Source organism: Molothrus aeneus, chromosome 2, assembly GCF_037042795.1.
Source record: "Molothrus aeneus isolate 106 chromosome 2, BPBGC_Maene_1.0, whole genome shotgun sequence".
Lineage (NCBI taxonomy): Eukaryota > Metazoa > Chordata > Aves > Passeriformes > Icteridae > Molothrus > Molothrus aeneus.
In genome coordinates this window covers 52,176,145-52,191,753 of record NC_089647.1, presented here as the reverse complement: position 1 = coordinate 52,191,753, position 15,609 = coordinate 52,176,145, and the positions used below count along the sequence as shown (strand labels likewise).

Here is a 15,609-nt window from a genome sequence, read left to right as displayed (position 1 = left end):
GATGCTGAATTCAACCTTTTTGTTTCTCGGCTATATGAGCTTGTTAAATAGCATAAACAATCATCAAGTACTCAGTTAATCAAATGAAACTTTATTTCTGTGAATTTTTATACCAACTTCATGAAGTTTTTAGCTGAACAACTGATACACGTGTACAGCTTAAGCAGCTCTGAATGGAAAAATTACTGCTTACAACAACTTCAGAAGGTAAGCTCTCAAAAATGCCACCAGTTTCTTGCTGTAGGTTGTTTTAAATACCCTGCTTCTCTTGAAGCTTCAATTTTTGTATTAAAAACTGCAACCATGAGCTTTAAAAAATGAAAGCAAAGACAAATCTAAGAAAGATTGAAGTATTTCACTGAGGTGGAGTCTGTCCTCACCTTTTCATAACTATTAGAAACATGTACAAAAATACTATTTATCTTGGCTAGACAACTTTGAAAAGAAGGGGAAGTCTAACAACTCTTAAAGCCTCATCCTCCTGCCTGAATAATTTAAACATTTGGTATAAATTCCTTTTAAAGTACTGGCAATTCAGAGTAGTGCTGCCCCTATTGTACCAGTCAGTCAAGCGGTATTGGTGCAATAGACACTGAAGAATCTTCAGCCATGCCCTGCTTTAACTGCCTTTTCTCATGGTATATGAAAGGGAGATGAATTGTTCTTTCTGCACTTGGAGGCTGGAGGAACAAGATTTTGTGGAACTGGAGCAACCACCTTCCATCAAAGAGGCTGCAACAATGCAAGGAATGAGCCAGTTTAAGTGCACCCTGGCTCCACTGCAAGAGGCAGCAGGTATTGAGGTGATTTCATCTATGCCTAAAGCTTGTTCCTCTTTCTGGGATCTGAAAGGGAAGCTGTAACATGCAAAACTAGGTTGTTCCAGCTCTATCTCTGACAAATGTGGTTGCTGCTGTGACAAGCTGCTCATCTCCATGTAGCTGTGGTGATCTCAGTGAATTAGAGGGCTCTGTCTGTGCCCCCCACTGCCCCCACGCTGGTGGGCTGCAGTTAGAGCACCCAGGCAGCATCTCTGTACAACTCAGGACAAGTTTGTGCTGTTCTAAGACCTGCTTGACTTATTCCAGAATAAGGCAGTAGCTGCTTCTTACAGAGCAGAACATGCTTACAGAAAGAGCATTCTACTTGAAGAACAAAAGGGGCATCTGGAAAGAGGTGTCACTGCTTCGTTTTGGGTAGTACTGACTAACTGCATGTTTAATCAAATAACATGACCAAGCTGGCCATGCCCTCCAGGCCTGAAGGTGATACAAGCTATCCAATCATATGAGCTCTTTCCACTCAGCTGAAGAGGCACAGCAAGTGGTAAGACTGCAGCCCCAGTAAGACTGCTATGTCAGAGACCATGGTGTCAGTTAACAACTCACTTCTGACTTTGTGTTCCTCTTCAGCTTCCTGTCCTTCCAGCATGTGACCTTATTTATGCCAAGGTGATCTAAATGGGAGCCTGCACAAAGTTAGAATTACATACTCAGAGGCAGCAGCTATTTTCAGCAGTATCCCTTACGTTAAGTGGTGCTTAGCATACTCCAGCACTTCTTGAAAGGATTTAGGAAACAATGGAATGCAGCATAGCCTCCTTAATGTTGTTACTGTGCTTCTTTTATCAAAAATGTCGGCATATCTTGGGCTCTAAGTCCCATATAAGGTAAGGGGTGAATGTTTCCTACTTTTATAAACCCATTCACTGGGATAGAGTATGTAAGTCAGACACCCTCTTCCATGACCTTAGCAAGTCACAGAGCAGCAGGGAGACAGAGCAGAACGGGGGTGTAGCTAGAGAAGGAAAGGTCTGGGTGAGGAGTATTTCCAAGTCATCTATACTCAACAAGATTAGACAAGAATTGATGTTATTTTGAGTCAGACATCAGCAACAACTGCAAAAGGTCACAATTGCAGCACAGTTTTAAAACCAGTGCTTTGCTGTAGACAACTCACAACCTACTCTTGCATGTTACATTAGACCCCACAGGTCAATGTAAATATTTTTAGCACCAGTACGGGTCAGGAAAGACATTTATGACATGCAGTGTACCTAGTGCAGAATCTGTAAGAGGAAGATAGTTCTGCTTGTGCAATTCAAGCAATATATACACACCTCCATAAAATCACCTGATTTTAAAAGATTACAAATCTTAAACTGGAGTTGAGTTCCTAAAATTAGGTCACTGACTTGGTTCTGCTCAGACCATCATGTGATCTATGTGTTTTTCATCATTTATTTAAATGACCCTTGAGCAATCTCTTGTTCTTCATCTGCCAGGTGGTATCAGTAAGAATCTATTTGTTTCATCAGAAGTTTCCTGCTGTACTCGTAGGCAAGGAACAGCGCCCCGTTGGCCACGAATGCACGGATCATAGTTGGTGTCAGTCCAGAATACAAGGCAAGCACGCCTAGAAATGAAACCAGAGCCAGTTAGCCATTTATTGAAGTGGCTGTCTGCATCAACCACTCTGCTCTTACCTGTGAAGGATACTGAAGCAATGCTTCTGCTTAGAGGAGCATGAACACAGAGAGCTGAACTCACTGGTGTAGCTACTGATTGCAGTGGTACTGGATATTGATATGGGAGTATCTAATGTTGTAACAGGAGTTTAGCCATGTAAGGGCTTATGCTAGATGCTTACTTCAGGTATGACAAGGTCTTGGCCAGCTGAGATAACGTGACAGTGGCTGTACCACAGCTGGCAAGGGGCCAGCAAGACTATGTTAGAGCTGTGCCCCAGGTCAGACTCCAGTTCTGATGATTATCCTACCTAGCAATGGGGCCAGGATTCATGTCTGCTGCCATGTATATACTCTCATGTATATTCACCCTCTTCCAAAGTGCCTGACACAGGCCTTTTCCAGAGAGGAGATGCTGAGGTAGATGCCTCAAGTTTCCAGGCTGGATAGGGCTGTTTGATAAATCAATCCTCAACCATATATTAACTTCTAGAGGTGAAGATATCTTCTGCATGAATCTTACCTAGTCCCTTCAGTTTTCATGTATAGGTTTGGTCACAAGTAATAGAGCCCATTTCTTTATCTGCTTTTAAGCCATAGTAAGCTTCTGTTAGGTTTAAGTGTGTCATCTCCTGAACCAAAAGGCAGGGAAGATGAATTAGGTCGCAGTTTCTAGAATCCAAGCTTTCCACACTACATGAGATAGATATTCATTTGCTAGAAACAGTTATTGTATGTCTCTAATACACTATCACTGGACTAGGTTTCTTAAATGATTTTGGGTATTGGAGGGTGTAGATTTCAGTCTGCAGCCCTATAGATTGAGTTGATCTGCTTGGATACTCACCTTCAGTTCTCACAACAGTTACAAATGTTCCCATAAAGCCTGCCTGTTTTCCAGCCATTGAAAGAACCTGAATTCTAGATTTGACACAGTCCACAGGATACACAGCAATCCACAGACAGCTGCCTCCAAAACCTCCACTTAGTAACAAAGGGATGGGACCTAAAAGTTAAGAAATACATTTTTATACACCACAATATTCACTAACACAAATATAATATTACTTCATCTACAGGATTCAAAGGGAACAGAGGAAGCTGCTTATGACAAAAGAGCAGTTGTTCTCTCATTAACCTTTAAGTCAATTTCAAGACACTGGTAAATTTCAAGTCAACTAGAAACTCAAAGATTATAAAGAGTGCCTCTTAGATTATTGGCAGTGTTAAAAAAACTATAACTCAGAATTCAATTTTGATTGTATTAACTAAATTCACTTTTTTTAACACTTGTAATCACTTTCCAAGGTTAACTGTGAAATGGTTTAGAGAAACATCATATAGTGTTACTAATCATATATAGAGAATTTGGTAGAATTATTTTGTAATCAGTCATTTCTTTCATGATGCACTCTGATTTTCTATTTCTGATCAGATGTTTGTAAACATTTTGTTACATGTCCAAAATGCATGCAGCTGAAATCCTGACTCCAAGCAAGACTGGTTCAGTCTTTTAACAGGAGACAGGCAATCTTTGTTCTGGCATCACCATGTTTTTTTCCCTTTTAATTTTCAATCTCAGTGTTCTCTTACTATCATTGTAACTACATCTAATGGCCAGCATGCAGTTCAGCATATACTTGAATACACTGTTCAAGAGAATGCAGCTAAATCCTTCAAAATCACTCTGAATGGCAGCTGAAATGAAATAGTTCAGAGTTGTGTTACAGTGTGGGGTCAGATATTTTAGCAGTTTTGTAGTGTTAGCTCACTGTGTTATTTCTGTATTTATGATACATCCTGCTTCATTGCAGGATGAAGCAGGATGAAAATGGTCACTTCAATAATTTATTACTGTGTATATATAAGATGCAGCCTCCCATATTTAGGAATGAAGGAAATGAGGCATATTTAGCCCTCAATATGCCTCATTTCCTTCATTTGCATGTATTTCACAACATTATTAGTATATCTTCAGAGAAGATATGCCCCCCTTTATGTCCCCCATGACAGCATGCTAAAACCCACCTGTAAAAAGGCACCATACCTAATTCATCTTTTGATCTCCCAGAGGCAAAGAATGTCCGGCTCAGTTCATACCCTCCAAAGAAGAAAAAATAGCCTGGTACTTCCCGCAGCAAAGTGCTTGACAGGCCACGATAAAATCCAAGGGGACCATCCTTTTGGATAACACCCTTCACTACTGACCAAACTGTACTGAGAGAGGTTGACCCAGTTAGTGATACTTATTAGCCAGATAATGAGAAGTTACAGACCAATAGGCAACTGCAGCAACAATTAATGGTGAGACCTATTGTGCAAACAATTGAATTCATGTAAGACTTAGAGCAAGATCCTGCTGGGAGCCCTTCACTGGCATCCAGCTTTACCATCACCCAGAAGGTCAGCAGGCTGTGACCCTCCCAGCCACAACTCTTCTCTGGTTAGCAGTGCACTATAAATGTGACACTGAGCCAGTACAGGATTTGAAGAAATAATACACAAGGAAAGATTTCAGGGATATTGAGCTGGGTATATACTTACTTGTGTCCCTGGATTATCTTTCCTGACAACTGCATTTCATGCATGGCCTGTAGCCGGCACTTCACCAGCTCTGTGGGACAGAGGACAAGGGTGGCAAAAGCAGAGGCAAAGGAGCCTGCAGCAGCATTCTGTAGATCACTGCAAGAAAGAAACTGCAGAAGGTATTTGGGCACTGACCTTCAGTGCAGTAGAGCCACAGCAACAGCAATCAGCTTCCTGCACCTGTACCCTAAATACCATCAAGAAAAACTGGCAGTCTTGGGGGAAGATTCTTAAGGGCAAGGGCAGTTACTCGAACCAGAGGGAAGAAAAACCTAGCTCATCCCATATTCTTATACAACTGAAAGACACCCTTTTGACACCAAAGAGATATTGCAACCTCTAACCTTTTTGCTATACTTCAGTAATTGGAGCAGAGTAAAAGCCAGGAAGGGAAGATTTAATAGCATTTATGAAGATTTTCATAGACTTGTTTTACTGAGAAACTTTTGGTTACTTATTACTTCCCCAAAGAGAATAGGAGCAATAATCACCTCATATAGATAGATGTCAGTATTTTCAAATTCACCTTACCAGTATTTATAAAGGCTTTCAGTGGAGGATGCTAGAAAACTGCAAGCAGGCACAATGGATCAGTGTAATCTTTGTATGGCTGTGCTGTGATGAATGCAACCATGTGAATGAGAGATAGCACAAATATAAATCACATCACCAAACAAGACAGCACTATCATCTGCAGTGACTCAGTGTTCCAAAACTGGGGCTTATTTTGTGGTGATTTTACACATACCACAGATTCTGGGCTGCTAAACTGCCAGGACTCAAAAGGCTAATACTTGAGGGCAACACTGTTTAATGATGCATTTTAAACAGGCTCCTACAGACACTGGTGTTTTGGACAGGAGCTGCATAATAGCATAGAAGTGGAGCTCCTCATTCAGAACTGGGGAGTCAGCGCAGCTGAGACTCATCTCACTGCAGCAGAGAAATTCTTTCCATCCAAGGGTGATGCTTGCCTTGTGCCCAGCAGTCTGATTCATCTGTAGTATGAGAGATTAAAGCTACAATTTTTCACCTTGAAGCATCACAAAACTCAAGTTACGACATGAATCAAAGCTCGTGACATTCAGATATGGCAGTAGTGAGAATTTTCAAAGTGGAAGATATCAGTAACTGCCTGCAGAGCAGCAAATGGAATTTAGCACTTCTCTTTCCAATTTGTTGTCTCACTTTAGACTTTATGATGAAATCTGTTGGTTAAACTAAGCATATGTTAAAAGATAAACAGAATTTAGCATTTCTCTCTTCATCTCTTTTCGTTGTGACTTATACATTGGTGATATGTTTTCCTTTAACTGAAAAATGTTTTATAGTTTGTCCTTTTCTGAAGGTGTAACAGTACAGTAACAATGGGTGGGGATGTCCTGCACAGACCACATGTTCTCATCAGGGCCCTGCTGAAGACCATGTCAATACAATTCTCTGTGCCTCATAAGGTGCCCCCACAATGATCCAGATGAAGAGAATAAGGAAACAACACCAAGGGACAATCTTCCAAGTAAACTTAAATTCTTTAATGTTTTGTCCTAGAACAGCTCTGCAGTCACACTATTTGACCTTGAATCAACAAGGCATTAAAGAGCCATCTTGGATCTGAAAAGCACCAAAACCTGACCACGGAAATGATTGTCAGATGCCAAAGGTGCTTGCTATTGCTACATACGCACATTCCCATTCTGTATCCAACTCCAAAGACATAGTAGTACACCAATATACTGTTTCAAAGTTTCCTGCGCTACCTTCCCTACATCCAGCATGACCATGGTGCTTCAGTCATGTGAGATGATCCTAGGACATCTGCACATCTGTGGTCTACCTCTCAGCATGATCACAAAAGACAGTGAAGAAGTGAAACATACAGCTGGTAGGCCTATCGCCTACATTTTAATGGGTAGGAAAAGGTAAGGGGTTTGTAGGGTGAGGAAGCTTTTGAACCTTAAATAAATACATTTTTAAAAGCAAGACAATATTAGAAAAGTGCCCTTCTCCCTTAGTATGCCTCCTTGTAAGAAAAGCCACTACCTCCCATGCAAAATCAGAACAACCTAGATATTAAAGCAATACAAACTTTCAGGTGTTGAAATGCTCCATCCTATTGGTAAAAATGTTCCAGGCCTTGAATACTCCAGTTAAGCTGTGATCATCTAAACCAGCCAGCTGCAGTGACTGATTAGTAGACAGCTCTGTTATATTAGACACTATATTGTCACACTAAGGCCTATATTCCAAAATTTACTACACTGTACACTGTCAGAGGAGAGCCTGGGACCTCACTTGCACCTGACAGTACAGTATTGGTAAATAGCAATTACATGAAATTTTACATACTTACTTATTTTAAAATACAAACCAGATATTTATTACTAACCTGAGCTTTGTTTTCCTGTCTACTCCAACAATTCTTCTCACAATTTGTTGGCAAAATCCATAGCACATGAACAGAACGGAGTTCTCTGCAATGTTGGCTACAAGTGCTGGTGAGGTTCCCTTGTAGAAGCCTCGAAATCCCACTTGCTTATAGGTTTTGACAAAACAGTCAACAAGTCCTTTGTACATGTTGGGGAACGTCTGCATCTTCACCTTTGCAGTGTCAAAGGGCTGGCCAGTCACCACACAGGCTGTCCCACCTAGGCAAGCAGTGGAAGTTAACAATGGCTGAAGGTTATCACAACTGCAATACCTATGCTGGAGCACCAGTATTAGGAAAATCACACAGAATGCAAAGATTAATTAATTCCCTGTAGGAAACGACAAGTGCACTGATTTTAGCACAATGGCGTCAATTGTCACTGGTGAATTTAGTTACCTTAAGAAAAAAAATCTGACAAAGGAGCAGTAACATCACGATTCTTATTAAATATTTTTTATCTCATGAAAAGCAAGCATCTAAATGAATCAGCTCACTTCCAGAAGCTTGTACTGAATTAGAGGTATTGTTCTGCAATCAAGTCACTTGTGTCAATGAGTTAAATAACATTTTCCTTTGCCCATTAATGCAGTGGTTCAGAAGGCATCTCTGATTTTACATTCCAATAATAACAAAAAAAAATCTCAACTCTGAAAGATTAGTAATCAAGTGATTCCTCCAGGACAAGAGGAACACTGCTGAGAGTGCTAAACTGATCATACATAATAAATTGATAACCAAAGATTCAAACCCTTTACTTCAAAACTCCAGGTGGCTGTTAAGCACATTTCTTTCCAGAGACTGGAAGTGTCAAGTGTAAGCTGAAAAAGGGCAAAAGGGCAAAGTTTCTCAACATGTTATCTTTTCCAAACTGAACTGCAAGGTCAATACCCTGAAAACTTGTGTGATATTTCCATCAATGTCATCAATAACCATTTATCTCAGAGTGCAGTGTTCTTCTGCAAGATCTAACTCAATTCTGTAGTCTGCAGGAAGAGCTGATGTTACACTTTTTCAGTAAGAAACAGTGTACAGTGATAGCAATCTATTAGAAGCAGATACTTGACAGGAAACACGTGAAAGGTGTACCTTATATAGGGTTCATGGTTTTGTTTTTTAGCAAGAGAGAACTTTACTAAAACAGAAGCTGATCTTTAACCAAAGCACAATTGACATGCACATACCTTAAATTATCTGTAAATTCAGATAGGAAAGCAACTGAAGTGGAAACAATTTTGTGCATCCAATTAAGATCAGTTGTTTTTCTTTTAAGTGGGGAGAAGAGTAAGTATTTGTTTAACTAGTGTTATTAGCAGTCCATTTTACTCTTTGCAAACACATTTGTATAACATTGTTCTTGCTTCTCTGCAAAGAGGTACTCGAGGCCTTTGAGAGAAACTCAGGATCTAGCTGCCTTAAAACCTCCTTCCCAACCAGATGGATCATTCATTAAGAGCTTCAGAGCAAATCATGCAAGGAAGCAGGAAGAGTTTCCTGCTCTGGAAGGATAACCAAGGAGAAAAGTAGCTGGCTCAGACCAGTAACACCCATGTAAGCTTCAAATGAAAAATGGAGCTGGGAAGGCTCAGCCAGTGTTATTTGCAGGAAGTCAGGTAGATATTAATCTACAGGACAAATGCTAGGTTCCTGTAATAAAATAATGGCTGTTGGAAGATGTCCAGGGAAACCAGGAATGTTCTTGAAAATGTAAAGCTGAAAAATTTGGAGCTGACAGAATGACTGTTCCAAAAAGACTGTTAATGGAGTTGGCTCAAAAAGCCTAGTAAATGGCAACAATGAATTTTGTAAGCCTCAAGATAAAGACCAAGAGTCCTAGTTATTATCTGAAATATTGAGGAAAAAAGAAAATTTTCCAGCCAGCAGTAAAGAGTCACAAAAAACCCAACTGAACTACAAAATTAAACCAGAAACCCAGAAATTCAAATCTGTTTGAACATTCAGACAAGTGTGGTCCTAATAATGTGGCAGTGGTGGGGAAAAGAGTCCTACTGAATCAAAGAAGGTATTAGAGGTAGCTTAGATCCTAGGCGAAGGACTGTGACCACAGACAGCCAAATGACTTATTTATTCTTGTCCAGAATTTGCTTGCCTCAGTATGTCATTACTTATCAGCTAGTTAAGACTGTATCTGGAGAGGAAGGTAAAACCAGGTTATGCATTTTCTGGACGAACAAGCTGTTTGCTTACTTAATTACATTTTCTAAAGAGTGCAGAGATTGCCACACTGGACCTGTGCTGTTACCCCCTCTTTCTCATTGCACTGTTAACCTCCACTCTGACAAATGACTGCAATAACTACCATGGAATGCACTTAACACCATTAATACTGCCATATTCACAGCATTAACATTGCCATGAAAGGACTGACTGCAATATTTATTATGTGGGAAAGAAAAAAAGATCACTAACATTGTCTAAACTAGTTACAAAAGTAAATTAGACAAATCTTCCACCTTTTCCATATAACCACTTTAGGTTAGAAGTGTCAAAAAGACCCCTTTTCCCTGGCAGAGTTCAAAATTGCATCCCTGAGCCACAGACATTACCAACATGGCAATATCAGTGAGAAAGTGCAACCATTTCCACACAACTGGTCCAGCAAAATTTTACAGCACAGAGTAGACTGAAGTGGAAGTCAGTTATGCGAATTCATCATCAGTTCTACTACTGAGCTTCACAGGTTTTAGAGATTCACACCAGGATGTTGTCAGAGCCAGAAACCCTTCAGGTAGCCTTTTGTCCCTTTCACTTAGGGACGGTTCCTGTGACAAAAGCAGCACCTGAATCAACTACACACTGACTTCCTTGCAAAACTCTGCTGATACTCTGACTGATTCATAAACTCATGTAAGCAGAACTTAAAACCTCCTTATAGAAAATGATTAGTCTGAGAAAAGTGTTAGGTCTTCGTCACTGTGTGGCAGGGGTTTTGCCAGGGAGGAGCAATAGTGATACAGTTACAACACTGGCTGAGGTCACTGCTTCTCCTTATACCCTTAAAACACAGAGGGTGAGGCTTTTTATAGCAAATGCAAACTGTTTTTATATTAGTCAAAGGCATTAAACCTGTCTCTCAGAAGTTTTGTGCAATTAAGCATTACCTGCAGCACCTGCTGTGAGGTCAATAGCAGCCTGAACAGCAGAGTTGATCCTCATGTTTCACACTTGTTTATCAATTATTTCAGAGCAAAGTCTCCTGTTTCCTGTTAGGTATGGAGATACTTGTCTCCTGAGGGAAGAGAAAGATAAAACATACACAGTTTACAATAACTTGACAGGCAATAGCATTACAGGAACGCCCTCAGATCCACTCTTCCATTTAGAGACAGAAAATGGTTGTGCTCACTAACAAGACTTAGCATACTTGTATTTTGACTGATTTTGCTGCATTGGGCAGATCTCCTGGAGTATCACTGCCTAGCTTCAGCTTACTTGGGCTTTCCAGCTTCTTATCTCCCTGGATCTCTCAAATGAAAGCTAAAGAGTACATCCAGGGAACAGTGCTGAAGGTTACTTTTATATTGATTATAGACGCATAGTCTTCCCTCAGGTGTCTAAGGCTGGAATACTTCATGCTTGTCTCAGCTCCTCACCTATAAAGCAAAACAGAATCTGCTCTCCTCGTGGTGAAGAACAGCTAAGAAAACTCTACCCATGATGATACACTGGGTGGCTTTCAGAAGAGGAGTAGAAAGGGAATGAATATGAACATCTTGAATTGTGTCTGGCTGTCATGTTCCTAGTGCAAGTCCCCCCCACAACAGAATATTATAAATAAGAATTACACCTCATCTCTGAGGAAGGCAGCTGGAAAGCAGAAATACAAATATGACACTTTGAAATAAAACATTCAAATGAATTCAGTTCTCAAGTTTTCATCAAGATACTTTCACTGGGCAAGCAGTTAAAACAAGCTTATTTATCTGGGGTAAAATAACTCAGCCAAAGAGCTCCCACTGTTTCAGAACTGTGCTGCTGTCTGGCAGTGCTGTCAAAAAGCTGCATGAGTCTTAAAACCCACACAAATACATATGTGAATTAGTGCCTCACTGGCTTTTAAGCCTGTCTTCAAGCACAGTACATCAGTAAACAGAACAATTTTCACTTCTCTATCTACTGTAATGCTTCTTTTGAAGCCTGTTACCTCCCAAAATGTATTTTGGAATAATTTGAATGGGAAACATAATTCCCAGTAGGCTACCTTGAAAAAATCATAGAAAGACACATTGTATAAACCACATCCTTCGTACAAGAAACATAGACACTTGGATACAACCAAGGCTTTAAGAAAGCCTGTCTCTAAACAGATTTATTATTCTTGAACATTAGAAAAATTCACCAGTAGGCCAAATAGTGTCACTCAGGGCCTTCACCCATCCAATCTGTTACATAAATCTAAATAAGTTTAAAACAAAATAAAACATTGCTCTTGCAATAAATGACACTAACACAAGTAATTTCACAACAGATTTGAACTGTTTTGTTACTGACAGCATGGCACACCACTTGTTACTTCAACCTGGAAGCTCCAAGGCCAAACTATGCATTATCCTATATGTCTCATTAGTGATCACACTGCACTCTGAGTTTTGCTCCTCATTTAGGGGAGAAAAAAATCATTGAGACAGACTTTGAATGAAAGGAATTACTAGAAAGCAACAATTTCCTGCGTTCAGTAAAATGTACACTGCTTTCATCATGCTGAGTGCTTATCGATTTGTGCCAGTCCTCAAAGGGAGCATATGCCAGATCACCCACAGAAAACTTGGCAGCAGAAGGAAAAAAGTATATGCCTATAAAAATATGGACCTTTTAAGAGACAAGGAAGTTTAGTTGTCTGATCCATATCAGCCCAGTGTCAGTTTCAGAAGATTTAAGTCTTAGTCAAAACTAAATTAGTATTATATTAGTACATACCCTTTTTCCTGTTTGTAACAATACTACTATATTAAAAGTTGAATGTCGGTAGAACGAGGTCGGTAGAACTGCTCTGTGACTTCCAAAGCAAATCCAAACCTCAAACCTGGAAATACAGAAGCATTGGTTAGTGTGACAGGTCCTGCAGAGTCTGGATGTTATTTCAGCCCCAGATGTTTCTCTCTGCCCATGCAGTCTCCAAAGACTGAGATGCACGCAGAAGGCAGCGCTGCTCCTTGCATTAGCCGCGTGGGCAGGCCGTAGCTCCGCTCCCCAAGGTCACAGCAGGCCGGCACGGGGCGGCAGCAGCGGCAGGGCAGCAGCGGGGCTCGCCGCCGCTGTCACACGTGCTGCCGGCGGGAGCGCACGGGAGAGCTCCAGCCCTCCTCAGGGAGGAAGGCTGGGCACTCCCCCTCCGCCAACACCCGCCCGTTTGGAGCGGGAAGCCCCGGCCTGCGTTCGGCGGAGGCCCGCGCTGGCAGAGCCCGCCCGCCCCGGGCCCGGCGCCTCTCCCGGGTAGCCGCACCGCAGCCGCGGCTTCCCGGGGGCCGCGCTTCCCGAGCCCGCCGCGCATCCCGGCCTGTGCGCGGGAACCGCCGGGCCGGCTGCCACCGCCCCCGCCCCGCCGGCCCCCGCCCGCTGCCCCCGCTCACCGGAGCCGCCGCCCGCCCGAGCGGCCCCGCCGCCTGTGCCCCGAAAGAGGCGGCGATGGAGGCGGCGCGGCCCCGCCGCGGCCCCAGGGAAGGCGAGGGCCGGGCAGGCGGCGGGGGGGCGGCGGGGCTGGGCTCTGTTTAAGCTGGGGCTGGGCTGTATTTCAGCTTACTGAGCAGGATGCTACCGAATTTATGAATTAAAACCAATTTTTTTTTAATTTTCTTGGGTTTTTTTTTAGATGTATGTCTGTTTATTTTTCTTCTAGTTTGGCGATTTTGTTGTTGGGTTTTTTTTTGTTTTGTTTTAAAGGATTTGTATAGGAATTGTGTATCCTGAAACAGCAACAGTTTGTGTATACAGAGGAACTGCCCTGAGTCCCAAGACACTCTCCTAAGATGTCACGTTCATGATCCTGTCTTTTCGGGACTTTGAGGTGGCATACAATGACCTCAGCCACTATGGCGAGGCCTAATACTGCTTTTCTCAGCTGAAACTACACAGCACATTCTTTTTTTTCCTTTTGATTTTTCCCCCTTTTGATTTGCAGTTACCTGAAGTGCTTGCAATAAGGCTTATCAGGAACAATATCTGGTTGAAAGCAGTAGGACACTTTACAGTGTGTGGCAAGGTAAATGAACAGCAGCCATTATGTGTGCCAGTGATCAGTCATATTTGAGATGCTCTGCCAGACCAGGCAGTGTTTCTGGGAAGCACGATAATCCCTGTTGAGCTGCACATGTGTTTGCGTGGGTTGAGACACGCAGAACTACATATTTCATCTTAGATCCATGGTGTTTTCCACCAAATAAAACTGATGGCTCCTATTTTCACAGCTCAAACCAAGGAAAAAACAGCATAAACAAAATTATAAACTTAAATGTATCCTTTTTTTCCATCACTTTAAATTAATTGCAGGGTGCAGATTTTATTTTCCCATATGTTTATGTAACATATTGGTTGGAAGGGAGCTTAAAGACCATCTAGTTCCGAGCCCCCTGCCATGGGCAGGGACACCTTTCACTAGACTGAGTTGCTCAGTTTCATCCAATCCACCCTTGAACACTTCCTGGCATGGGGCATCCACTGTTTCTCTGGGCAACCTGCTCCAGTGCCTCACCACCCTCACAGTGACAAATTTCTTTCTAAAAACTAATCTAAACCTACTCTCACTTTGAAGCCACTCTCCAGCTCTCTTGTTGGCTCCCTTCAGGTGCTGGAAGGCTGCGTTTTGGTCACCCTGAAGCCTTCTCTTTTCCAGGCTGAACAATCCAAATTCTCTCCTCCTTTCCTTGTCGGGGAGGTGCTCCAGCCCTCTGATCAACTTGGTGTTCCTCCTCTGGACTTGTTCCAACAGGTCAATGTCCTTCCTGTGCTCATGACCCCAGACCTGGATGCAGCACTCCAGGTGTGGCAATTGTTAAGCAAGAACAGCCTAGGTTATAAATGGTTTTAGAAATTGAATTGTAATTCCTATAATGTAAAAAAATTGCTGTTGTAATTAGTGATTTTGCGCTAATTTTGCATCCCAAATAATCTGCAATACTAAGGGATTACTGTTTCATTGCAAAGAATTTTGACCTGTGTGCTGGCTTTTTGTTTAGCAGGACTGCAGCACTGTTGGAAGATCCAGCTGGTGAAAGCCATCTAAGCCCCTAATGCAGTGAAACTTGCATTTAAGATGCCATTAAACCACCTTCTGCCTGCCATGACCGTTTGCCAGCTGGAACATCAGGCCTTGAGCATCTCAGGGTGTCCCCTCATAGCCACCTTCCTCGGGTACACCACCAGGCCTGATCTGCTCTTATCTGTAGAAAACGTGGAGACGGCGACAGCGCCTGTAATGTTTCCTGGGAGATTTTATAGCCCTGGAATGCGGCACTTCCACGAGCATATCGCCACCACGCGGCTTTTTCTGCTGCCTGCACCCGCGGCTGCTCAGCCAAACCCTGCTTTTTGTCCATGCACCGAGCTGCTGTGCAACACTTGTTTTGTTTTAAGGAAGAATTTATGTAGGAATTGCATACCCTGAAGTAACAACACTTGGTGTGTGTAGGGAGACCATGGAAGAACTGCCATGACTCCCGAGACACTCTCCTAAGATGAGGTATCAATTTGTTTGGAGTTTAACTTCAAGCTTCCCCTCAAAGGATTTAGGTATGGCAGAAATGGGATATGTGTGCTGAGACCTTAACTCATAAGAGCTTTGCAGGAATGTGGAAGTGCTTTCTGGCACTCAAGGGGTCTGGCTTGGGGTATGTGTGATTGGCTTTGAGACGTGATGTGTGACAGAGTGGCACAACTCCTCTTCAACAGAGTGTTTTGGCATGGAGGGATGGGTAACCTCTGGGAAGCTGACAGGGGGATGCCGTGGAAACTTGTCTGATGTGGGAGAGCAAAGGGTTCCCTTGCAGGCTGTGTTTCTGTCCATTCTGCAGTCCAAAGCTATCTCCTGAGCCCTACAGCATCTCCAGCCAACCACAGGCAAACCATTTGCTCCTGTAAGCCAGTTGGCATTTCCTAAATCTCATGGAAAGCCTCA

General features: G+C 42.3%; 1 protein-coding gene across 2 annotated transcripts; it reads right to left on the bottom strand.

Moving 5' to 3' along the window:
* Positions 1-71: 71 nt before the first annotated feature.
* SLC25A15 (solute carrier family 25 member 15) lies at positions 72-13,138 on the bottom strand. 2 transcript variants are annotated; one of them, XM_066544938.1, is made up of 8 exons: positions 13,070-13,138; positions 12,417-12,522; positions 10,601-10,728; positions 7,440-7,698; positions 5,012-5,149; positions 4,515-4,684; positions 3,315-3,473; positions 72-2,415 (listed from the first exon to the last, which is right to left on the bottom strand). In XM_066544938.1, the coding sequence occupies exons 3-8, from the start codon at positions 10,653-10,655 to the stop codon at positions 2,291-2,293; spliced, it is 906 nt and encodes a 301-aa protein (XP_066401035.1). In that variant the 5' UTR covers positions 10,656-10,728; positions 12,417-12,522; positions 13,070-13,138; the 3' UTR covers positions 72-2,290. The 2 variants fall into 2 exon arrangements, with proteins under 2 accessions (XP_066401035.1, XP_066401036.1); XM_066544939.1 differs by lacking the exon at positions 13,070-13,138 and having other exon boundaries at positions 12,417-12,824.
* Positions 13,139-15,609: the final 2,471 nt, after the last annotated feature.

What these genes read in the sequence shown, in the direction of transcription:
- SLC25A15 (XM_066544938.1), bottom strand. Translation starts at nt 10,655, where the DNA reads ATGAGGATCAACTCTGCTGTTCAGGCTGCTATTGACCTCACAGCAGGT. An exon ending in GACAGGAAAACAAAGCTCAG is followed by an intron (nt 5,150 to 7,439) that starts GTTAGTAATAAA and finishes TCTTTCTTGCAG; the next exon opens with TGATCTACAGAATGCTGCTG. An exon ending in GAGATCAAAAGATGAATTAG is followed by an intron (nt 3,474 to 4,514) that starts GTATGGTGCCTT and finishes CTTAACTTTTAG; the next exon opens with GTCCCATCCCTTTGTTACTA.